The 25,135-nt window shown below is 45.3% G+C and overlaps 1 protein-coding gene across 1 annotated transcript in view; it reads right to left on the reverse strand.

Annotated features, from left to right (window-relative positions):
• LOC126536368 (cytochrome P450 3A9-like) overlaps positions 1 to 25,135 on the reverse strand; it is a 357,446-nt gene that overhangs the window by 250,487 nt on the left and 81,824 nt on the right. The window contains exon 5 of the mRNA XM_050183303.3: positions 7,897 to 8,016. Within this exon, the coding sequence (XP_050039260.2) occupies positions 7,897 to 8,016 (120 nt within the window). The remainder of the gene's footprint in view (positions 1 to 7,896; positions 8,017 to 25,135) is intronic.

Consider the following 25,135-nt stretch of genomic DNA (forward strand, 5'->3'; position numbering starts at 1 on the left):
GAAGAGGCCGAAGAGGGAGAATACTACTACCACAACTACAAAAAAAGCAGAGGGAGCAACAACGATAACCATAAGACTGCAGCGAGCAAGCAGCCTTCAACTTATAGAGAATAAACATGCAGGAAAAACTATGGAAGAGACCGCTCCGGTTCCTTCCCGAGACTGCCAGGGGAAGCCGGTCGCGGACGCCCCAGCTCCAGGTCCAGGACCAGATCGTGGACGAGATCAAGGTCGAGGTCCGCTTCGAGAACTAATCGAGGGGGAGACGGGAGCAAAGCACAGGTGAGCTGGGCAAGCGCGGTCTCCGGCACTGCTACTCAATCGCCTAAAGTTCAAGGGTCCGCCCTAGAACAGGAAATGACACAGATTACAAACATGTTAGAACAGATTACCCGAGAGAATGCAACGCTTAAAGATGACATCAAGCAGCTTAGGGCAAAAAACGCCAACCTTCAGCAACAAAAAAAGAATGGCAACACACCCTCCGCCAGTAACACGTCGATGCCTAGTCGGGCTCCAACACCCGTTCCCACGCAAGCGAACGGAGAAGCACCACCACACAAAAGGAGGGTGCAAGAAACGGCTGAAGAAAAGAGTGTCTTTTCAATCAGCGAGGTTATGGGAACGTTTAAAGGAATGTTCGATGGGTTACAGCAACGAATCACAAACATGTATGTAGAGATTAAACAACGATTCAATGGCTTAGAGAATAGAGTAGCGGCACGAAAGCACACCAAAGGATATTAGGCCGGCAGGCGCAGGACCGGTTAAAAGCAAACCGTATAGCAGACCGAATGCGGTAGAAAATAGCAAGGCCACCGGGGAAGAGCAGATAAATCAACATGGCGCCGCGTAACCAATACGCGATTTGGCAACAGAACGGCCGCGGGTATCGTCGCAAGCGAGGAAACCTGCAACAGTTCGTAACAAGTAAGGAGGTGCCAGATGTCATCGCCCTGCAGGAGACCGGGGGGGTCGCAAAATTATTGGGGTATAAATCTTACAGTGCTTCCGGCGAGAAAGCAACCTTCACAACGCTGATACACAAAAACCTCTCGGCTGTCGAGCACGATACCGGTGTACGCGGCATAGGCCACGTCCTGATTGAAATAATCCCCTCGCGTAAAGAAGAGGGAAGTCTATTTATTTTCAACATATACAGTCCACCCCGACACAAGCCCAAATTCAGCCCACTCTTCCGCAAAGTGTTAAGCGTAGCGCAAAAGCAGGCACTAGTCGTGGTCGGCGATTTTAACGCACCACACGCGGCTTGGGGATACAGCATAGAGAGCATTAAGGGACGAAGCCTATGGGCGGACGCTCAGCACGAAGGACTAACGCTCATAACTGACCGTCAGGCCCTAACCAGAATAGGAAACAGCGTAACCAATGACACGACACCAGATCTCACATTTACGAAGAATGTAGCAGATTCTCAATGGACAAACATGCAGGAAGACTTAGGTAGTGACCACTACATCGTCGTCACAACGGTACAAGCAGGCCCAAAGAAAAAGAGGGGGAGAGAACTGAAGCTAGTAGAAGGGGACTCTTTCCGCAAAATCCGACAAGAAGATGCGGAAGACACCATAACGGACATTGAGAAATGGGCAGAGAAACTGCAAGAAAACATTAAACGAGCTACCAAAACTGTTCCAGAGGAGGCAGGTATAGAGGAGATAGAAAGCAGATTATTGCACATGTGGGAAGCGAAAGGTAGCATGCTGAAAACATAGAAAAAGCAAAAACATAATTAAGGAAGAGAATTGTGGAATTAAACAAGGAAATCAAGATATATGCAAATAGGTTAACCCAACAAAAGTGGGAAGCCACGTGCCACTTGATGGACAGTCAGATAGGAATCTCCACGACTTGGAACATTCTCTGATGCCTCTTGGACCCCTGCAGTACAAAAACCATACAAAGACACAATTTACAGAAGGTTATACACAGCTACAACGGTACAGAAGAAGAGCTCTTTCAAGAGCTCCAAAAATGTACGTTGGAGATGCGGATAGAGAACTACTTCCGGATTACCTAGGTAACGAGAGTTGAGTTGAGTTGTTGAGTTGAGTTGTTGTAGTCTACTGGTGGGATTAGCCTTGCAGTTGCTGCCGGCAATTGCTCCACCGTAGCGACACTTAAAATAAGTAAATCACATAATCAGACACAGTCCTCACAAAATACAAATGGTCACTCCTCAGTTCACCATGTGGAGGCCAAATCTGTGTCCTGTAGGTAATTTAAAAGAAGGCGAGAGACCTCCTTCCTACACAACCGGTTCCCGCGCGGGAAAACAATGTCTTGAAAAGAGCTGTGAGGAACTCCTGTCTTCTTGAGGGACCCGAATAACACCCTCCTTTCCGCGTTATACACAGTACAGCACATTAGGTAATGTTCTATGTCACCGCACACACCACACGTTGAACATAATGGTGATAATGCCAGGCCAGTCTTATACATCCACGCAGGGGTTCGAGCAGAGCCCGTGCGAATGCGGAGCAGTAAGGTGGCTTGGTTTCTTTTGAGGCCCTTGATCACACATGGCTTGTGAGGTGAGCTCCACAAAGAACTGAGGTGGCACAACACTGCTTCTCTGAAGAGTCTGTTGTCGTCTTGAGGCACTCTTCTCAATGGATTCCCAGACAGCGCTCTATGGGCGAGGCTGTCCGCCATCTCGTTGCCTATGATACCTGTGTGCGAGGGCACCCATTGGAAACGTATGGAGAAGCCTTTGATATGGAGATTGTGTACCGAGCGTAGGGAGCTAAGACATAAGGCATCAGTAGGGAACCCGTGCTCTAACCTTTGAAGGGCAGATTTTGAATCTGTAAGAATAACAACAGGTTGAGGCGTACAAAACCGTAGTTTCTTTAGAGCTGCCTCAATGGCAACGCTTTCGGCCGTTGTGGAGGACACGACTGCAGTGAAGCGAACAGACCAATCATACTTCAAAGAAGGAATGTGAAAAGCAGCTGCACTAGATCCTTTGACCTTGTCCACAGAGCCATCAGTAAAGATTTGAAGATGACGTGCATATTCAGACTCAAGATGTTCCAGTACCAGCGAACGCGTTGCCGCCAGAGGAGAATTCCGCTTAGCGCGTACGTGAGGAATTGTCAACGAACAATCGAGGCTCGCGAATGACCAAGGTGGTTTCAACCTCTTAGTTCGACCTCTAGTGTCAAGACCCAGGTAATCAAGAGTATTTAGTGCCAAGTAAGCTCGGGACTCAGATCTCTTTCGGAGGCGCTGTAGAAGGGCTCGGCCGGCTGCCGTCTGTTTGAGGCGGCCAATTTGCATCAATAACCTTTGTGAAGCGACTAGGCGAGAATCCTGATCTTGATACCCTTATTACGGGGGCAGAAGTCAGATATGAACTTACCAGGCTCAACTCAAAATCTGCACCAGGAACCGATGGGATAAGCAAGAAAACACTCAGGAACCTCGACGATGTATCCATTCTAGCTCTCACGGACTACATGAATAACTGCTGGGAGCAAGGCAGCATTCCAAGTCAATGGAAATCAGCCCAAATCATTTTTATACCAAAGCCTGGGAAGAAACCACAACTGACGAACTTAAGGCCCACATCGCTGACATCCTGCGTCGGTAAACTCATGGAACATGTGGTTCTCACACGTCTCACGAGATACATGGATGACGGAGGACTTTACCCACATACATTGGTTGGATTTCGACCAAAGTTATCGGCGCAGGATATTATGCTCAAACTAAAACATCAGATCATAGATGCGGATCAGAAAAGTCTAGACACCAAGGCAATACTAGGTCTCGATCTAACTAAGGCCTTTGACAGCGTCAAGCAAAGGCCATACTACAAAATCTCCAAAAGCTGGATGTAGGACGTAAAATATACGCGTACATCAAAGACTTCTTGACAGATCGTACCGCAAAGATTTCAGTTGGAGAATCCAAATCGGACGCGCTCAAAACTAGGTAATAGGAGTACCCCGAAGGGTTCAGTCCTATCTCCCTTTCTATTCAACGTGGCAATGATGCGTCTTCCTGCACGACTCGAAAATACAGAAGGACTCGGACACGGCCTCTACGCGGACTACATCACCCTTTGGGTGGCGGGTGGAAGCGCTGGGCATGTGGAAGGGATCCTTAAAACAGCAGTAAACACGGTGGAAGACCACGTCAGAGACAAGGGACTGAGATGCTCCTTACAAAAATCAGAACTTCTGCTCTATAGACCCACATGCCGGGGTCAAGAAAGCATTAGGGAAAGGCCGGGCATTGTGGTCACAGTAGAAGGCACCACGATACCGATGGCGGAGAGCCTAAGAACACTGGGACTCCGCATATCCGAAATTGGCTATAACGGAGAAACCATTGGACTACTTGAAAATAGTGTTCAACAAACAATCAGACTAATAAAGCGGATATCCAACAGGCACTGTGGCATGAAAGAGCACAATCTCATCCGAATTATAGAAACATTCGTAATCAGTCGTATTCTATATGTGGTTCCTTACCTCAAGCTCTATGCTGCAGAGAAAGCCAAGGTAGACTGCATAATTAGAAGGGCGTATAAGCAAGCCTTGGGACTTCCGGCAAATACGTCAAACGAGAAATTCTTGGCGCTCGGCGTGCACAACACATTAGACGAACTTATTGAGGCCCAGAGAGTAGCGCAGTATGAAAGGCTTACACAGAGTTTGACGAGGAGACACATCTTAGGTGACATCGAAATAACCTACGAAGCACAGCACGGAGTGCGGAGAGACATCACAAGGAAAATAAAGGAATATATATCAATACCCCCAATCCCCACAAACATGCACCCGAAGTTTCACCAAGATCGAAGAAACGCAAGAGCGAGAGCTCTCCACGAAAGAATCCGTAGTGTCAGGGACGTGGTCTATGTGGGCGCGGCGGAGCACGCAAATGGACAGAGTATGTCGATAGTTGCTACGAGTCTAGAGGGTGGCAGCAGAGTTAGCGAGACGGTAAAAACATGGAAGGCGGAGGTGGCGGAGGAGGCTGCTTTAGCACTGGCAATAGCCTCCACCGAGGCTAACATCGTAGTAAGCGACTGCAAGACAGCCGTCAAGAACTATGCAAAAGAAAGAATCTCGCCGGAAGCACTAAGAATTTCAAACAACTTTTGTGAAGATCGCGACATTCACATTATATGGGCACCCGCACACTCATCCCTTCCCGGGAAAGAAATAGCGCACAACCTTCCTCGAGAACTGACAGGCCGAGCAGGTGACATGCAACAAATACTGGGAACGGAGAAAGACCGGATGACCAGCTTTACCGAGATCACCAAACACTATAAATTGGGAAGGGCACATTTCCCCCCCGGCACATTCCTCGCTAAGTAGACGGCAAGCGACGGCATGGCGCCTCTTACAAACAGATACATATCCGAACCCGGTGGCCTACCACCGCTATTACACGGACCTTTACACGGATAGACGTGGATTCTGTCAAGAAAGAGCGCACCTACAACATATGGTTTGGGCTTGTCCTCGCACACCCACACAGAATAAAATAAATAAGACCAGAGAGCACTGGGAGACTACGTTGCTCAGCTGTGCACCGGAAGACCAACTCAAGGCAATCCAGCAGGCCGAAGATGCCGCCAGGGCCCAAGGGCTCGAGGCCGTCATTTAGGTAGAGACGCCTAGGTCTCAAATCTGCTGTGCGAAAATAAAGTTCATTCCTCCTCCTCCTCCTCCTGTTTACCTTTATTACGAGTACTCGTACCTTCTCATTAATGCTTCTAATTCGTCAATGTCGCCCGCTATGTCCTTATGGATTAGGAATCATACCCCTTATGCTTCTTATCTCGGAGTCCACTATAGCAGGGGATGTGGCCGTTAGTCACCACTGCATAAGTCTTACCAGCTCTTCTAACATCGGTAAGGTCAATGATATCCCAAACAATGCCTAATAGTTCCTCAAAGAGTCCTGCTGTTCTAGCTTCACTGGAGAGGGTTCGGGTATTAAACGTTCAAAAGTCAGTTACCATTGGTGGCCTGTCCGGGTCTAGAGATTCTTAGCACCCTCTGCTGTGTTACAGGTCTGACAGTCACCTTGGTCAGGTGTTCCGCAGCTGCTAGAGACTGAGGGCCATTTGGTAATTGAGTGAGTCATATGGGAGGAAGTGGCCGAATACTGCACCAGGGAGGCCAATTCCTGTTCTGGTGAGGGAGTGTCTTGTTGAAGCTTAGTGGGCCTTCCTAATTTGGTTGTACCTGGATTATTGTAACCCCGCTCGCCCCAATCACTTCCAATGGTGTATTTTGACGTTGTTTCAGCTATGATGGGCCAATTGAGAGCAGAGAAGTTGAAATCGCCAAAAAGTATGTTAGCTGATTCGGGATAAAGGTCTGTTACCAAGTGGAGCACTTCGTGGAAGTCAGCTACGAAATAGTGGTCTGCGTCGGGTGGACGATAGCATGCACCTATAGCAACGGCTGGGCAGGAAGCATTGCTTATCACGAAGACAATTTGTAAGGGAGTTACTGTTGTTTCGGCACACTGAAGACTTTAGTGTGCGCATATCAGTACGCCGCCACCCTGTTTGGTGGGTGGAAACTTGAAATTTGTGGGTGGGCGAACTTGAAATGTGGGGTGGGCCATATTAAATTAGGGGGTGGGCCAGCACTTAAAATTGGGACATGGGCAAACATAAATTTGGTGCTTGCCAACTTGTTATTTCACACTGGAGCAATGTCCAATTGAGCTCTGTCGAGCGTGGTTCTGGTTATGAACACCTCACGCTCAAGTGAGCGCGTTTTAATTGGGCTTTACCGAGGCGCAGCTTCTGTCGACAAGAGCCGCGCGCATCACACAGGCTTGCAATAGCGACAGCGATTGTGACATGGCGTCGTGGTTATGCCCTCGGCCCTCACGGAACACCTCACGCGCTACTCCGGCAGCTGGCGTTCCCCTTCGACCGCTCTGCTCCCCGAGGTGCGCTCGGGCCCGGTAATCCGGCTCAATTGATTGGTGCGGCGAAAAAATCTGACCATTGTCTACTAAAGCCCAAGCATTCTTTGCCACCGGAAAGGCCATGTGTAGACGCGCACAAGCTAGGAAAAACAAGTAAGCAAAACTACGGAAAAACCAAGTCACAGCTCAGCCAAACAATGCTTACGGATTAGCAGACAATTCGCATATTTTCTGTAACTTTTCTTGCCCTAATGTCAACCTGAATACCGGCTTGCCGCGATTGATCTCTTATCCTCAGCGTTCTCTTTCTGGCTCTTACGCCTAAAAAATGTTTCGTTCCATCGCTCTCTCTCCGGTTCGTAACTTGTTATCGAGCTTCTCTGTTAACCTCACTTTCTGCCCCCATATGTGAGCACCGTTAGAATGCAATGAGTGCAATTTCTTTTCAACGACAGTGGTAAGCTCCCAAGCATAGTTGGGTAATGCCTCCCATGTGCACTCCTACCCATTTTGTTTCTTTAAGTTTCATTATGACGTTCAAGGTCACCTTTGAGTAATTGACCTAGATAAAGGTAATCCTGTACAGACTCTAGAATATGAATGACAACCATGAGTTCTTCTTTCCAGGGCATCGAACATTATGTTTGTCTTTCGCCCATTAATGTTAACCCTGCTCTTACGTTTTCTCAGTTAAAGACCTCATTTGTTGTCCCCAATGTTACTGAAGACCACAGAACTGGATAGAAATGATATTTTTCTACAAACAATTTCTTTAGAAAGGATTTTACCACAACGTGCCTTGGCCGGTAATGAGCTAGCACACATGAAAGCGAGAACCGCTGCTTTAGACCCATCGACGTAAACATACCCTATTCGGGAAGCGATGAAAATTATCTGTTGACTCGGCTGATGCGAAATTGCACAGTTGTGCGCGGCGCTCAACAGTGTGATCAGGATGCTTACCTGCTTCATCTTGGATGTACTAAAAACAGGCGATACGATGTTTCTAGTGACATGCCATTCCTTGTTCAACAGAGACACCAGCATGTTGTCGAGCACCGGGTCGCCCACCTGCCTGATGAACTGTAACAAGAGAAATGTCGCTGAGCACGTGTCAACCACGTCCTTTAAATTAAACATAATAGCTATTGATTGATCACCACACATCTGACTGATTATGATTCTTGCTCTGAATTCAAGGGAACGCATTCCTCTTCATTATTTACGTGCCTGCACGGCAACGCAAGCGTTTGCCATGCCGAGAAAGAATTTTAGAAAAAGCCAACTTGAGGCTACTTTTCACAGCACTGAACCACCTAGGTTTATTGGTTTGGGTTTGTGTTCATTTGGTCGAAGGGTCTCGGAGGCCCATAGGGTGTCTTTGCTCACACTAAAGCACACAATCTTGTGGTACGTGCTTCTGCAATTTATACACCAATTTGTACTGGCGGCACCATTCCCGGCGCGAACGACTCTCACTGAGTCAGGCAAGGCGCTAGTGTTGATGTTTCCTTGCCCAAAACAGCAGCTTTAGGTTCAGCGTAATTGTAGGAAGACAAGTTACACACAACTTCTATGGTTTATATGGGCGCATTTGTCTGAAGCCATCAGTCCTTTTCTCGCAACTGTCTGCAATGAGCCTTCCTTAGCATCAGCATGAAGTTTGCATGAAGTTGTGCATCCGGAATCCTGTGAACGATGACCCTTTACTTGCCACATTGTGAAGCAGGGATCGGCTTTCGTGGCCTTCATTTTTGTTGGCATACTTGTACTTGTGCTGTGAGTAATTTCTTCTCAGATTAGTGCATTATCTTGAGGCTCCAAGCTCACGCTACTAATGCCTCCAAATGCAGACTTATCAGGATAAGGCTCCTGGCTTTGCAAGAGAGGTTGAAGAAAAGATGGCGCTTAAACGTTGCTATTCCAGACATGTGTGAAACGAGCCGGAGAATCTTGTAGTAGGTAAGGGTTTGACGAAAATTCATCTTGTCTCTAACATATTCACTTATTTGATCAGTGGCCAAAACTTCAGTCGTGTTACCTGACTAAATGAATTTTCGTCGAAGCCTTGACAACATCTTATACGGAAATTTTTGTCAGAGCATTATAACCGAGACTTACTAGTTCATCTCACTCACATACAGTATAGAAATATGTAGGTGCCACCTTTCCTTCAAACAGACTTGCAAGAGAATGAATCTTATTCCGATAAGTCTGCATTTGAAGGCGTCGGCAATGTCAGCGTGAGGTGTCAAGGTAATTCAGATAGCTGCGAAGAAATTACTGGCAGCAAGAGCTCACTACTGACAGAAAATCAAAAGTTTAGAAACTCAAGCCCTCTCTGCAAGGAGTGAAGCAGAGCAGTTCATTATTTGTGTTTTCTGGGACACACAGCTAAACGTCAACTTCATGGTAGCACTAACACACCACCTTTGCAGACAGTCGCAAGAAAGGTTGATGCATTAAAACCAAAAAAGCCAATTTAAACTACGAAGTTTCTTGAGCTTGTCTTCCTACAAACCCACTAAACCTGCAACTGCATTCTGCGCAAAGGAATGAACTTCAACACTATGGAAATTCACACAAGCTTGACGATAGTAACCTGCACCATGGGACGTCCCAACACTAAGCCCTTTCTAAAGCAAGACTACGAACTTGACTTGCCAGAACAGGCGCTCTTTTTGCTTGACTTGGGTCAGTGACACTAAATTTATCATTACGAAACAGTGTGGACTTACAATTGCAAAGTCAGGTTTATGTCTGTATCTGCGTGGTTTCTGTGTGCAGAAACAGACGAGAGGGGGCCCCAGTGTTTCTAGTGATCTTGCCCAGGAGTCTGTGATCTCAAGAAGTACGAAAAGCATTTGCATTGTTTAACAATCGTAACGCAAACTTGTACTGCCGCTTGAGGCAATGCCGTACACTTAACGTGTGGTGTCAATTTTTTTTTTTTTTTTGTTGCAGTGAGCACGTCCCCCGCACATATAGTTTGGTTAAAAATACAGTGGAAGCTTGGGCGAGTTGGTGATTCAATATCGACATGTTTGCACAGCGCAAAAGACGAAGACTGAAGGCAGAACACCACACAGTTTTCTTTTACGCTGTGCAAACATGTCGATATTGGTTAAAGAGAAAGTAAGACAGAAAGGCCACATCTATCTAATCACAATAATTTTGGCATAAGTAGATTTTTGCTCAAACCATATGACCTTTTCTTAATTTAGAAAGTATGAAATTTTGTTAAGTGCAGCTGCTGCCAGATGATTCTGTGTAATCATTTGTCCTTATGCGTATACTATTTGCCTTAAGTGAATTGAATTCGCCGGTTTTATCTGCCAAAACCACAATATGGTTATGAGGGACGTTGTAGTAGGGGACTCCGGAATAATTTTGAACAATTTTGAGCGTTTCTATAATGTGCGCCCAATGCACCTTATGTTGTTATTCATTTTCCCGCCATCCGAATGCGGGCGTTGTGGCCGAGATTTTATTCTGAGCCATTCGGCCTAACAGTGCAATGTAAAAGCCACTACGTCACCACGGTTTTTACTTCGCCGGCAGAAGGGTAGCTTCCAAGTAATTTGGCTAGCTCAAGCTGTTCGTGCTGCTTTCTAAAACTACATTTTAAGCTTCTTACTTCTGTTGTTTCAATGCTTTTATACTTTTGTTAGCAGGTGCATGTTTCTTTTTTTTTTCGCAGTGGTAACACTTCCTTCAGTGGCCGGCTAATGTGACAGGCTATTCTACCACAGTAATGCACGTTCCTTTTTGCAGGAAATCGCTTATTTTTAGTACGCTTTGTTTGGTATCCCATATGTTCTGAACGCTGAAACATTCTCACCTGTGTGAGTGTAGGCGAAACGGCCTTTGCCTATGCGTTATCTTATTGAATAATTGAAAAGAAATTGTTGGCTTTGCTTTTTCAGGTCACCCGCAAGCTCTCACTCAAGCAACCTATTCCAGTGGTCATCCGACAGCAGACTGGGTGCATCAAAGTTCCATTAGAAGGTCCAATAAACAACGCTTTTGAGATGTATGACATGCTCTCGCTGCAATTCGGAGGATATCACTGTCAATGAAAGCTTGAATGGGTGTGCAGAAGAATCTGCGTAAAGTGTACTCTTTTATTTAAAAGTACAAGCCATGAGCTTATCCAACATTTTTTTCACTTCAAAATTACTCTTTACGGTAGAATTGTGAACAAAGCGTTACAGCAATGCAACACTGCAGTAAGGTCAGCACAAGTGATCGAGCATGTAGCACACTTACAAAAGTTGCATTTGCATTATTCTGGTAAATATAAAAAGGAGCTGCCAATATTTTTCAGGGTCCATACTCTCGCAGGTCATACAAACTCGTTCTTCTTGTATGCACTCAGCTTGTACAAATAAACGTGTTCATGACGTACGAGGATCTCGTTCAGTGGCAACAATGCAATCTAGTACACAAGCGCAGTAAGAGAACTCGTTCGATCTGCGAGAAATCGTACAGTATACGAAGAAATCATCGCGTACAACATTTCTCGTGCATTCACGTTCGCATTTCTTGTCATGTGGGTAACCAAAGATGCTCTTGACATGTTGAATTTACTCGTTCTCAGGAGGCTCCCTGATATGTGAGCATTCCGACTCCCCCTCCCTTCCTTTCCGGTTTAGTTCTGTTCCATCCTTCCCAAACAAAATTCTCAATCACTGGCGGCCCTTCGGAGTCTCTAAGGTGTGTTTCCGTAACTGCGTACACCTCTATTTGTTCTGTAACTGTTTCTTCCTTTTTTTAACCCACTCTTCCTTTCTTGTGTTGCCCTGCACGTTAACGTAGCCTATTGATGGAGAGCTCTCTTTTTTCGTTTCCATCTTTTTTCTGTTAATGACGACGATGCTATTCTGAGGATCCCCTAGGGGACCCTCTTTCTTACGACCTACACTTGATTCCTGGGCGCCTCTGGGCCCCCCAAAAAAGGAACTGCGTGACAAGCAAGTCACCAGCCCACTTCTCGTCAAAGCATCTGATTGAAGTGGATCCAGTCTCGTTCAAAACCACGATACTTTCTCACTTCCCTGTTTAGTTCTACAACCACGGAACCTTTCTCTCGGTTCTATCTTCATATAGCTTTATTTGCAGCCACAACAGCTGTTTGTACGTTAATGTTACGTAAAGGCATCTCCGGCACCGCGCACACCAGAGTCTGCACCTGAGGGCTCGATCCCACACCTGCCCCCTGTCTTCGAGTGCAGCAAACTCGTTCATATTTCTTTTATATTAGTGCTCAGGAGCTAATGTCTACAATTCTTTCCAAGCCAACCTATAAAGCCTCAGGATGTGGCATAGCAAAATCTAATCTAGCTTTGTTGTGCCTGTACCTGGCGCAAATTGTTAATTTTGTTTTTTGAAACTGAGACCTATCCGAATCTACTGAAAATAGCTAGGGTCTCTTCCATTTTTAAGAGCGGTGATCACCTCTTCGAAAGCTTCCGTCCCATTTTAATGCTCTCTACCATTAACACAGTGTTCAAGAAGCTTATGGTAAAGCGAATAAATAAGTTCTTCGTAAAATACAATCAACAATACAATCGTAAAACCCCGCATCAACATAGATTACGTCCAAAAACATCAACCAGCACCACGGATACTTATGTGGCGAACTATATTAACACTTGTCTGAATAACCACGAAATAGTAATTGGCCCTTTCCCTGACATTAAGAAAGTGTTCGACGGCGTCGATCATCAGATTCTGTCAGAAGATTGCAATGGTATGAATTTCAAGGTGACAGTCATGTTTTAGCATTACCTAGAAGGAAGATACCAGCGCGGTACACTTTTTTCATTTCATTTTATTACCTTAAAGACCCCTTGATAGGGGTATTACATAAGGGGTGGGAATGCGTTAGTACATAATTTGCATAATACATAACTGACAACGCAAACAACAACAAAACACTGCATGTGCTAAAGGGTTACATACGTCAACGTAAATACATAGACCTAAGTAATACAAACTAAAGTCGCACGAGCATATAAGTCTGGTAACACAAGTCATTTTCATTGTAAAAAGTGCGTAGTGACACTCTCCATGAACGTACAAGGGCAAATCATGGCAGAGATTTGGTGAGGCAGATTGTTCCAATCTGTAGCGGCATGGCAAAAGAATGAGGCGGAAAAGGTAACAGTGCGCATGCGAGGGCGGCCCACTTGAAAAGTGTGGCGTGTGCGATGAGATGTTCGGGCTGCGGGGAGGATATAGGGTGGTTGATTAAGCGAGCTGTGATAAAACTTATGGAAAAGTGAAAGGGTTCCAGTGCGCCGGCGCGTACAAAGGGGAAGTAAATTCAATTCTTTTTTTAAGTAAGATATGCTCACGTCATATGAATACTTAGAATGAATGAACCTTGTGGCACGGTTTCGAACGGCTTCGAGTGCGTTAATGAGATATGTTTGGTGCGGATTCCATATGGCGGATGTATATTCCAGTTTCGGTCGGACTATTGACTGGTAGGCCAGTAGTTTAACAGGTTTGGGGGCGCGTTTTAGATGGTGCTTGAGAAAACCCAGCGATTTGTTGGCAGATGAAATGATGTTACTGACGTGTGTTCGCCAGGATAAGTCGTTAGATATAGTAACACCTAGGTACTTGTAAGACTGCGCAGCACACACGGGAATGTTATTAATTGTGTATTGGTAAGGAAATGGGTCGCGCCGACGAGAAAATACCATCAAGTTGCATATCTTAGGATTAAGTTCCATTAACCACCAGTCGCACCATTGCTGTAAGTAGTTAATGTCCTCCTGAAGTAAGTCTTGATTAGATGTGCTAGTAATTGTTCGATAAATGACGCAGTCGTCTGCGAACAAACGAACGTTGCAAGACACGTGCAGGGGTAGGTCATTAATGTATATTAAGAAGAGTAGGGGTCCAAGAACAGATCCTTGCGGTACACCGGAAGTCACTTGTAGGTGGTTAGATGCGCGGTTGTTAACTGTAATGAACTGAGATCGGTTTGTCAAGAACGCTTCAATCCATCGCAAAATGTCGGGGTGAAGGTTCGCAAGAGAAAGTTTTAGTAGTAAACGTTGGTGTGGTACCTTGTCAAACGCTTTTGCAAAATCTAGAAATATCGCGTCTGTTTGGAGGTTAGAATCTAAATTAGTGTGAATATCATGCAGGAAAATGGCTAGTTGTGTTTCGCAGGAAAAGCCTTTGCGGAACCCATGCTGTGAAGAATGAAAGTATTTGTTCGAGTCAAGAAATTTCATTATTTCTGTGTACATGACGTGTTCCATGAGCTTACAGGGCACACTCGTTAATGAAATGAGGCGATAATTAGGCGGGCAATTCCTGTCACCTGATTTGTGGATGGGAACAACCCTCCCCACCTTCCAGTCATGTGGTATTTCACCAGTTGAAAGTGACTGCGAAAACAGCAAACACAGTGCCTGCTCTGACTTCCTACTCACGGCGTCCCGCAGGCGTCCGATATTGGGTCTGATACTTTTTCCTTGTGCATCAACGACTTTTCCCAAAGATGCAACAAAGGTGAGGCAATAATTTATACTGATGATACCACAGTTTTACTCGCAAGAAAGGAGATAGGTCATTTAAAAAACATTGCTAATAGAGAACTAGAAAAAATTTTAAAAACTAGTTTATGGACAACACATTAACACTAAATACATCTGAAACAATGCACATTATATTTTCGTAAAATATAGTTAAAATACCACCAATGGCTTTGAAGATAGCGACAACAATTAAAGGAACTCACAAATATAAATATATCTCTATGACAATAGATTCAGCCCTCCATTACAGCTCACACATATCAAACGTTTGCAGCCGGCTCAGTCATGCATGTTTTATTCTAAATAAGGCGCGTCCGCATTTTTACGCATGTACACTATGAATGTATTATTCTAGCAGTCATCATACTCATTAAATCTATTGTGTTGAGACAGGGAGGCATACGCATTGATCCTGCTCTGTTTATGCCCGTCTCTATTATGTCTGTCTATTATGTCTTTCTCCGGTTACACCGAGCACACAGACCCGATATTAAAAAAAATTGTGCCATTACTCATTTTTCGCGACTTCGAAACAGCGTGCTGAGTTATGCCATACTTTCAAACAGCAACACCCTTCCAAGTAGCATTTTCATCACGCAAAACAGACACCAGAACATAACTGAAGAGAAATTTTAACACGCCACCTCCTAGCAACCTGTGCGGTAGGCGCAGGTTTGCCTACATTGGAATGAAAACATGGAATAACCTTCCGAAGAGGACGAAACAGAGTCCAAGATTTTGGTGTGTTCTTAAAGAAGCTATACCTCATAATAAATGTGTTTCAGTAGTGTAATATTACCCTATTTTTGCAATTGGTTGTTTTATTATTCTGCTACAGCAATTTTATTGATATCGTGTTGGCAGTATTAACAACAATGTTAGTAGTATCTGTACTTACAAATCACATTACCTCTTAACTTGAGTTGTAGCCATGCTTTGTATTATAGTTGCATAGGCCCAGAACTAGCAGCGCTGCTAATGGTCCGTGTCATTTTCCGCACCGTCCTGTAACTATGTATAGAAATAAACTAATGATGATGATGAAAGTGCCACTGCTAGCCATACTAACGCACATATCAGATCCAGAATTTTATATTAGCACCACTCCAAAAGCTCACGTTCTAATTTCATCTTTCTACGGCCAACAACTGCCGCAATATTCCACTACAGAGTCTAACCACAACTTTGGCAGCGTAAAGCAAGATTCCACCCTTCGCATGATTTCAAACACCATAAGCGGTGTCGCCATCACAGTCACTGGTCAGTCTGTACCAAATAAACACAACCGCAGCTTACAGGAATTATGTACACGTGGTATATACCGACACTCGGTTTTCACCGTACAGTATGTCCTTACTTGATTTTCTTTGACGCGCTTGCACAGTTGCGCTAATTGAAATGGCACAGCCTGGCCTTTGCCTGAAAAGTAGGCTATGACAGCACTTCAGGTGTTTGAAATGAGAAGGGTTGAGTCTTGCCTTACTGCAGAAGTTGCATTTGCGCTATGCGTTGGAAGTTGTAGCGCTGGGTGGACGGCTGGGCTAAATTCGGTATCTAGAAAATAGCGTCGTCGTGTTTCGGATGGCCAACGGAAAATTGATTACAATTTGCTTATTTGCCGTAGCTTTGAAACCTACAAATATATAAAGTACAATTGCGGAATTATGTGTAGAGAAAAATGCATTTCCTCTCATTTTCTTTCTTCTTTTTTGCGCACTCTTTTGGATTTGGTGGTTTAAGTCGTTGCGCCTACGGGCGGCGCGGTCGCTGTTGTAGCTTCGCCTCTGCTCCTGGCGATCTCTGAAGAAGTGGACATATTTCCCGTCTGCTGTGCGCAGTAAATTTTTGTTTCTGTTTCAGCCAGTGGTTCCAGTGAAGTAAGAAATACTGCGGAAAGGCCACAAGGCATCTACGCGGCTTTATGTTAGGGCAATACGGTGAGGGTAGCCAGGGCCAATTTTTTCCCCTTGCAAGAAAATGGAAGGAAGCGTGCTCTTTATGCAGTCGTTATGTAGCGAATAGACCTTAACATTATTGAGACGGCTGTACTACTAAAGGAAACGTCTTTCGTACGCGGTCCATCGACAGGCGCTCCTCGGTCTTGTGAGTCCTAGCTAACCCACTACGTAAATAGTGTTTCCTCATATCTCGGTGACTGCTATTCCTCTTGTTTGAGAAATATAACCAGGATAATTCATAGAACGAAAAAAAAACCGAGCTAGTTGGTAAAGATTCATAATGCAAAAAAGGGTAAGGCATGCAAACACGAACACAAGAGAACTGGACAACACGAACACTGTATTTCAACACGGCGTTTGTGTTGTCCCCTTCTCTTGTTGCCGTATTTGCGCGCCTTATCCCTTCTTTGCATTATGATAATTCATCTCAGAGATAGGTGCTACAATAAGTGCGACGCGCACGAGGACGTTAGGTTACAGAACACTATGCTTGGCTGTTGTTCTTGGACAGAGACTGAAAGGCACGTGAAGGTTCACGAAGTACGGAAACTAATTGAAGGCGCCCAGCGCCGGTGTAAAAACTACTGCAAGCAGGGTTTTCTCCGCATTGCCTACCACGACGCCGGGTTAATTATACGTCACAAATCAAAATTCCCTGTGCACCACCAAAAAAACAAAAACAGCCTGTTTGTCTGTTCTTCTTAATCGGATATTCATCTGCCATCTGCGATGTTCGCAGTTAACGAGAACTACGCAGCCGAGCAGATTTCGTTGTGAACGACCAAAGCTAGCTTCATGGCAAGCGGGGCTACCTCGCAATGCGTCTAGACGAATGCCTTGACGTCGGCGCTTAGGGAGCCACGCACTCCTCGGTTCGTGCAAAGTTTTGTTGCCCCGTGCAACACACATTCTTCTAGTGCAGGAGATGCTCATACAGTTGACCAACGGCTTACAATTTCTGCAAGCAAGTCCCAGTAATTGACACTCGGTAGAACGAGGAAGACGGGAAGTAAAAAAAGATGAACAAACTAATCTGTCAGTGCCTTAAATTCAAGTGAATAAGAAATGAACGAATAAAGATATTGTAGCAGTGCAAAAGTGACCAGTATACAGGTACACTTGTTGAGAAGGCAGCATTGACACACCTGTTGCTTAAATGTAGTAGCAGTTCAATGAATAATTTCACTTGTTAAGTATTGCGCCATATTTTTTGTATAAATCCCCTAAGCGAAATATAGTGAGTACACCTCGCGGTGACAGCACTGATATTTGTTCCAGTGATTATGTTGTGTTTGAGCATGTAACTTATTACCTCCATTCTTTTTCCGGACCACAGGCCCAGCATGGACAACCCCACCACCCTTGAATGTCTGTCTCATCTGTATTTGAGTATGCGAAATGTGCTGATTTTAGCCTTGCAGCCGGTGTTGCTTACTAATAATTTTGCACAAGTAATCGCAAATAGCGGTTGCGACAAACTATTTGATTTTTGCGCGATTGTCAAAGGCAAAGCAAAATAAAATGGCTCTGTTATTCGGAAACATTAAGAAGTTCGGTTATACCCGCCGTTGTTGCTTAGTGGCTATGTTGTTGGGCTGCTAACCATGACATCGCGGGATCGAATCCCGGCCCCAGCAGCTGCATTTTGCGTGGGGTGAAATGCGAAAACAACCATGTACTTAGATTTAGCTGCACATTAAAGAACCCCAGGTGGCTGGAGTTTCCGGAATCTCCCACTACGGCGTGCCTCATAATGAGACGGTGGTTTTAGCACGTAAAACCCCACAATTTATTTTTTCAGTTTTGTTATGCACTGATGCGTCTATAGAATGTGTAGCTTGTAGTGTACATAAGAGACACACGGCTATTCAATATTATGTTGTGTGTAGTATCTCTTGCTGTGTAAAATTTGCTATTAAAATGGTAAAATAAAGCAGATTTCTCTACCCAATAATGTCCTGCCGAAACGCAGGAGCCACCCGCTATTGAAGCCTCCCTTATTTTAAACAGAACAGGGCAAATTTTTCAAAAAGCACAGTTCGTCTACTGGCACTTAATCGATACGTGAAACGACAAACAAAATGAAATTGTCACTACGAGAAAAAAGTGGCTCAAGAGGGTGATTGTGAGAACGAAACAGGCTGCAACAACAGACAATTTGTGCTCGTTTCCCTTTGCGTCTGCCAAGAAAATCACGCGCTCGTCGAACGCATAGTAGACCACAAGCGGAATGGCGTCTCACGTTCGCGTATCAACAAAACTGTTGCCATGACAGCAAGCTTGATTTTTTCCCTTTTCCCCTATGGAACTTGGCCTACCAGGCACCAGGGTATAAATTGGCGCTTGTGACGTAATTTTCATCCGCCGGGGTGTTATACCGGCTGACATAACCGTGGTTGTAGGCCGTGCAAAAACGAAATGAGAACGTGAGCTTTTGGAACAAGTGTCATTTGGAAATTCTGGATCTGACATATTCGTTAGCGTGGCTTCGATGGCACCATCAAACAAAGAAGTAGGTTTCCTGGGAAGCCACTGTTACCCTCATTATTAAACTTCTGTTTTGCTTTTATGCCTCTTGCGGCAGTTGTGAGCAGTTGATATCTTCCCAGTTATCAACTCATTCTATAGTGCTGACGTAACGATAACAAAGAATGGACACAACGACAATGACAGCAATTATCACGTTTCATGAAGAGATTGTGCACGCGCTGTAGACAATTTCTGCCGTATCTCCTGGTTGTTGCGTCTGCTCAATTTTTTGCTGGCATGGGGGCGTCTTGGGCGCATACGCGCATTGTCCTGCTGCAGCGTAACTTTTCCAATAAACGTTCACAATGGTCAGTAGCGCTTGTCCTGTCTCTCTCGCCTTACTTTGTACCATCTATCGCGTTTTACCGTACTCCAGTAAACATCAAGTGTAATTTCGAATCGCTCTAAGGAAATGCACAGTTCCGCATATTTGTATCTAATGGAGAAGCTATCAAGATGAAAGCATTTAAACGATTTAAAGATTTAAACAAGTAGGCATGGAAGCGTAATGAATGCGCCTATGGCTTCATAGCCATAGCGATGTGCTACGGTGACGTGGTCAACCCGATCAGCATGCAGCAGTAGCCCTTCAATAACATTGTCTTTTCAGTATCGCCGCTGATTGACCGAGCCTTGCCGATGCGCTCGACTCCGCTGTCAAAATACCGACTGTTGCTGAGTCGTCCTTGTCCAAAGGTGGAACAAAGGTCGTCACTTCTGAAACAGATGGTCGCTTGCACATATGGCTTCTTGTACGTCTCTTGCGGTCTCTTGCGGTGATTTCCTGCACACTAAGAAAAAGAAAGAGTATCCCTTACTCTTTTCGAAGAGTCTGGACTCGTCACGTATACGACACACTTTGTGGGAGATACCCGAACCCTCTTTTGGCAGAGAGTTCCGAGACTATCTGTGCTCAATACAAGGTGTTTACGTGACTCCGCACACAATAGTCATGCATACTCGGTCGTAGTAGTCGCCTATACCCTCTCAAAAGGGTTACGAAAATAGTGCTGAGGGAGTCCGTTAAGAATTCTAGACGAGTCAGACGACTCAAGATAAAGTGTCACATGAACACTGCAAGAATGATTCAGGTAACTATTCTAGATGAGTCTGATGACTCCAGCAGTGTGTGTCAAGTTACCCTTAGTGCGTGGTGCCGGTCTCTTGCAAATAAAGTAAAGTAACTAATCCATGTAAGTCGTTTCACTCTTGGATGACAGTGTCGAGCCGCTTTTCAAGATGTGTCAACAACTCTTGCTGCAAGTACACACGACTACGGCTAGTTCTCAAGAAGACTACTGTGAAAAGACAACATAGGATAACAAAGAATCCAATGTAAACTTGCCAAAAAGCACATGGCAGGTTAGCAAGAAAAGTTAATATTTCATCAATCTTTGTTATTGTCTTCTGGAAAATTCAAATGTATCCGTCAGCACAGAATCACTATGAAAGCAAGACAGCTCTCATTACTATTAAACTGAAATCAATAGCCAACCAAGCAAAACAGTCTTAAATAAACATCCAATATGTAGTCTGCAGGTGCATATGCATGACACTGCAATGCCACTCAGAACCATAATGAGACCCCAAAATATTATGTAACTCATGTAGAAGTTTAATTCACCACCGCACAAGTCTCTTATAATATGTTAAAAGATTTATAAGTTCAAGCTATTTCCCTGTTCTAAAAGACTTAACTTACGACTTAACATTCTAAGCAAGTAAGCTACACATAAGAAATAAGAAAGGCTGCACTTTTGTAGACAGGAGACCCATATAATGAGGCAACGAACCCAACCCAACGAACCTGGCAATGTTTAACGCTACAACGTTATCTAGTGAGGCGAGTCTAGCACTGCTATTGTAGGAATTAGAGGGCAGTAAATGGGATATAATAGGGCTCAGTGAAGTTAGGAGGCCAAAAGAAGCATATACAGTGCTACAAAGTGGGCACGTCCTGTGCTACCGGGGCTTAGCAGAGAGACGAGAACTAGGAGTCGGATTCCTGATTAATAAGAATATAGCTGGTAACATACAGGAATTCTATAGCATTAACGAGAGGGTGGCAGGTCTTGTCGTGAAACTTAATAAGAGGTACAAAATGAAGGTTGTACAGGTCTACGCCCCTACATCCAGTCATGATGACCAGGAAGTCGAAAGCTTCTATGAAGACGTGGAATCGGCGATGGGTAGAGTGAAAACAAAATAAACTATACTAATGGGCGACTTTAATTCCAAGGTAGGCAAGATGCAAGCTGGAGACAAGGCAGTGGGAGATTATGGCATAGGCACTAGGAATAGCAGGGGAGAGTTATTAGTAGAGTTTGTGGAACAGAATAATATGCGGATAATGAATACCTTCTTCCGCAAGCGGGATAGCCGAAAGTGGACGTGGAGGAGCCCAAACGGCGAGACTAGAAATGAAATAGACTTCATACTCTGCGCTAACCCTGGCATCATACAAGATGTGGACGTGCTCGGAAAGGTGCGCTGCAGTGACCACAGGATGATAAGAACTCGAATTAGCCTAGACCTGAGGAGGGAACGGAAGAAACTGGTACCTAAGAAGCCGATCAATGAGTTAGCGGTAAGAGGAAAATAAAGGAATTCCAGATCAAGCTACAGAACAGGTATTCGGCTTTAACTCAGGAAGAAGACCTTAGTGTTGAAGCAATGAACGACAATCTTGTGGGCATCATTAAGGAGTGCGCAATGGAAGCCGGTGGTAACTCCGTTAGGCGGGATACCAGTAAACTATCGCAGGAGACGAAAGATCTGATCAAGAAACGCCAATTTATGAAAGCCTCTAACCCTACAGCTAGAATAGAACTGGCAGAACTTTCCAACTTAATCAACAAGCGTAAGACAGCTGACATAAGGAAGTATAATGTGGATAGAATTGAACATGCTCTCAGGAACGGAGGAAGCCTAAAAGCAGTGAAGAAGAAACTAGGAATTGGCAAGAATCAGATGTATGCGTTAAGAGACAAAGCCGGCACTATCATTACTAATATGGATGAGATAATTCAAGTGGCTGAGGAGTTCTATAGAGATTTACACAGTACCAGTGGCACCCACGACGATAATGGAAGAGAAAATTGTCTAGAGGAATTCGAAATCCCACAGGTAACGCCGGAAGAAGTAAAGAGAGCCTTGGGAGATATGAAAAGGGGGAAGGCAGCTGGGGAGGATCAGGTAACAGCAGATTTGTTGAAGGATGGTGGGCAGATTGTTCTAGAGAAACTGGCCACCCTGTATACGGAATACCTCATGACCTTGAGCGTATCGGAATCTTGGAAGAACGCTAACATAATCCTAATACATAAGAAAGGGGACGCCAGACTTGAAAAATTATAGACCGATCAGCTTACTGTCAGTTGCCTACAAACTATTTACTAAGGTAATCGCAAATCGAATCAGGAACACCTTAGACTTCTGTCAAGCAAAGGACCAGGCAGGATTCCGTAAAGGGTACTCAACAATAGACCATATTCACACTATCAATCAGGTGATAGAGAAATGTGCGGAATATAGCCAAACCCTTATATATAGCTTTCATTGATTACGAGAAAGCGTTTGATTCTGTCGAAACCTCAGCAGTCATGGAGGCATTACGGAATCAGGGTGTAGACGAGCCGTATGTAAAAATACTGAAAGATATCTATAGCGGCTCCACAGCCACCGTAGTCCTCCATAAAGAAAGCAACAAAATCCCAATAAAGAAAGGTGTCAGGCAGCGAGATACGATCTCTCCAATGATATTCACAGCGTGTTTACAGGAGGTATTCAGAGACCTGGATTGGGAAGAACTGGGGATAAAAGTTAATGGAGAATACCTTAGTAACTTGCGATTCGCTGATGATATTGTCTTGATTAGTAACTCAGGGGACCAATCGCAATGCATGCTCACTGACCTGGAGAGGCAAACCAGAAGAGTGGGTCTAAACATTAATCTGCAGAAAACTAAAGTAATGTTTAACAGTCTCGGAAGAGAACAGCAGTTTACGATAGGTAGCAAGGCACTGTAAGTGGTAAGGGAATACATCTACTTAGGGCAGGTAGTGACCGCGGATCCGGATCATGAAAGTGAAATAATCAGAAGAATAAGAATGGGCTGGGGTGCGTTTGGCAGGCATTCTCAGATCATGAACAGCAGGTTGCCATTATTCCTCACGAGAAAACTGTATAACAGCTGTGTCTTACCAGTACTCACGTATGGGGCAGAAACCTGGAGACTTACGAAAACGGTTCTACTTAAGTTGAGGACGACGGAACGAGCTATGGAAAGAAGAGTGATAGGTGTAACGTTAAGGGATAAGAAAAGAGCAGATTGGGTGAGGGAACAAACTCGAGTTAATGACATCTTAGTTGAAATGAAGAAAAAGAAATGGGCATGGGCATGACATGTAATGAGGAGGGAAGATAACCGATGGTCATTAAGGGTTACGGACTGGATTCCAAGGGACGGGAAGCGTAGCAGGGGGCGGCAGAAAGTTAGGTGGGCGGATGAGATTAAGAAGTTCGCAGGGACGACATGGTCACACTTAGTACATCACCGGGGTAGTTGGAGAAGTATGGGAGAGGCCTTTGCCCTGCAGTGGGCGTAACCAGGCTGACGATGATGATTTCTCTTTGTACGCTCATTCAAGTCCTTGATCATTTGCAGAACTTCTGCAAGATTATCCGGGCCGGGGTTGCTTTCAACATCCCCAGAAAGAAGAAGCGGCAAGGAGCAAAAAAGCAATATGACGGCTTCAGGCAGCGGAAGCACTATAGTAAATGGATCATCTGATTTGAAGCTACGACAAGGTAATTTGGAAAGGCAACTAACCTGCAGGACGAAAAAAGAGGACTGTGAGCCTTCGGTTCTTCCGTTCATCGTGCCTCCGTGCCCACTGGAGAGATACTGTTCGATGCTTGGTCTTATCCTTTCCAGACGTGATGATGTGGACGTCGCAGCTGCACAATGGCGGAATTGCAGGTGGCGCTCGATGCGTACTGTCAGGTCCAGGGAAGCTGCTGCCAGCAGGTGTGGGTCCGGAGCAGAGGCGGCATCAGAAATTCTGTCCAAGCGTAGAAGGTTATCCCGAGAGCCAACCACCGACGCGCCGGCCACCAAGACACCGACGAAAAGCAGGACGAAAGAAGAGGTATGTAAGCCTTTGGTTCTTCCGTTCGTCGTGCCTCCATGCCCACTGGAGAGATACTGTTCGATGCTTGGTCTTATCCTCTCCAGACGTGATGATGTTGACGTCCCAGCTGAACACTGGCACAATTGCAGGTGGCGCTCGATGCGTACTGTCAGGTCCACGTAACCTGTTGCCAGCAGGTGTGGGTCCGGAGCGGAGGCGGCATCACAAATTCCGTCCAAAGGTGGAAGGTTCTCCCGAAGGCCAACCACCGACGCGCCGGCCGCGAAGACAACGACGAACTGCAGGACGAAAAAACAGGTGTGTGAGCCTTTGGTTCTTCCGTTCATCGTGCATCCATGCCCACTGTAGAGATACTGTTAGATGCTTGGTGTGATCCTTTCCAGACGTGATGACGTTGACGTCGCAACTGCGCACTGGCGTAATTGCATGTGGCGCTCGATGCGTACTGTCAGGCCCACGGAAGCTGTTGCCACCAGGTGTGAGTCCAGAGCAGAGGCGGCATGGCAAATTCCGTCCAAGGGTGGAAGGTTATCCCGAAGGCCCAGCACCGACGCGCCTGCTGCGAAGCCAACGACGAACTGCAGGACGAAAAAATATGTGCGTAAGCCTTTATTCTTCTTTTCATCGTGCATCCGTGTCATAGACATTTGGCCAATGCAGCAGAAAGGCTTGACAATTCAAGCATAGCGCTTGAATGTTAGGCGGCGACATGGTGGGCCAAGGAGCCTATAGGGCACTGCCCCACCTGCTTGTGAAATGTTCTGAGGGCTGCGTGAAGTGGAGCGAACTGTACAGGACTGTTTTGTGCGTGAATGGTAGTAATGGCAAAAAGTAATAATGGTACACTGCAAACTACTAGATTGTGTAAACTCCGAAGGTGGTGCAATGGTGCTAGTACGCATGTCATCAGCGCTTGCATACACAGGCGAGTGCCCTTGCCTATGTACGATATTAGTGCACTACCGGGGTTATAACGTCGCGGTTCATTTATTTAACGTGGGAA

The sequence above is a fragment of the Dermacentor andersoni genome, chromosome 3 (genome assembly GCF_023375885.2).
Source record: "Dermacentor andersoni chromosome 3, qqDerAnde1_hic_scaffold, whole genome shotgun sequence".
Lineage (NCBI taxonomy): Eukaryota > Metazoa > Arthropoda > Arachnida > Ixodida > Ixodidae > Dermacentor > Dermacentor andersoni.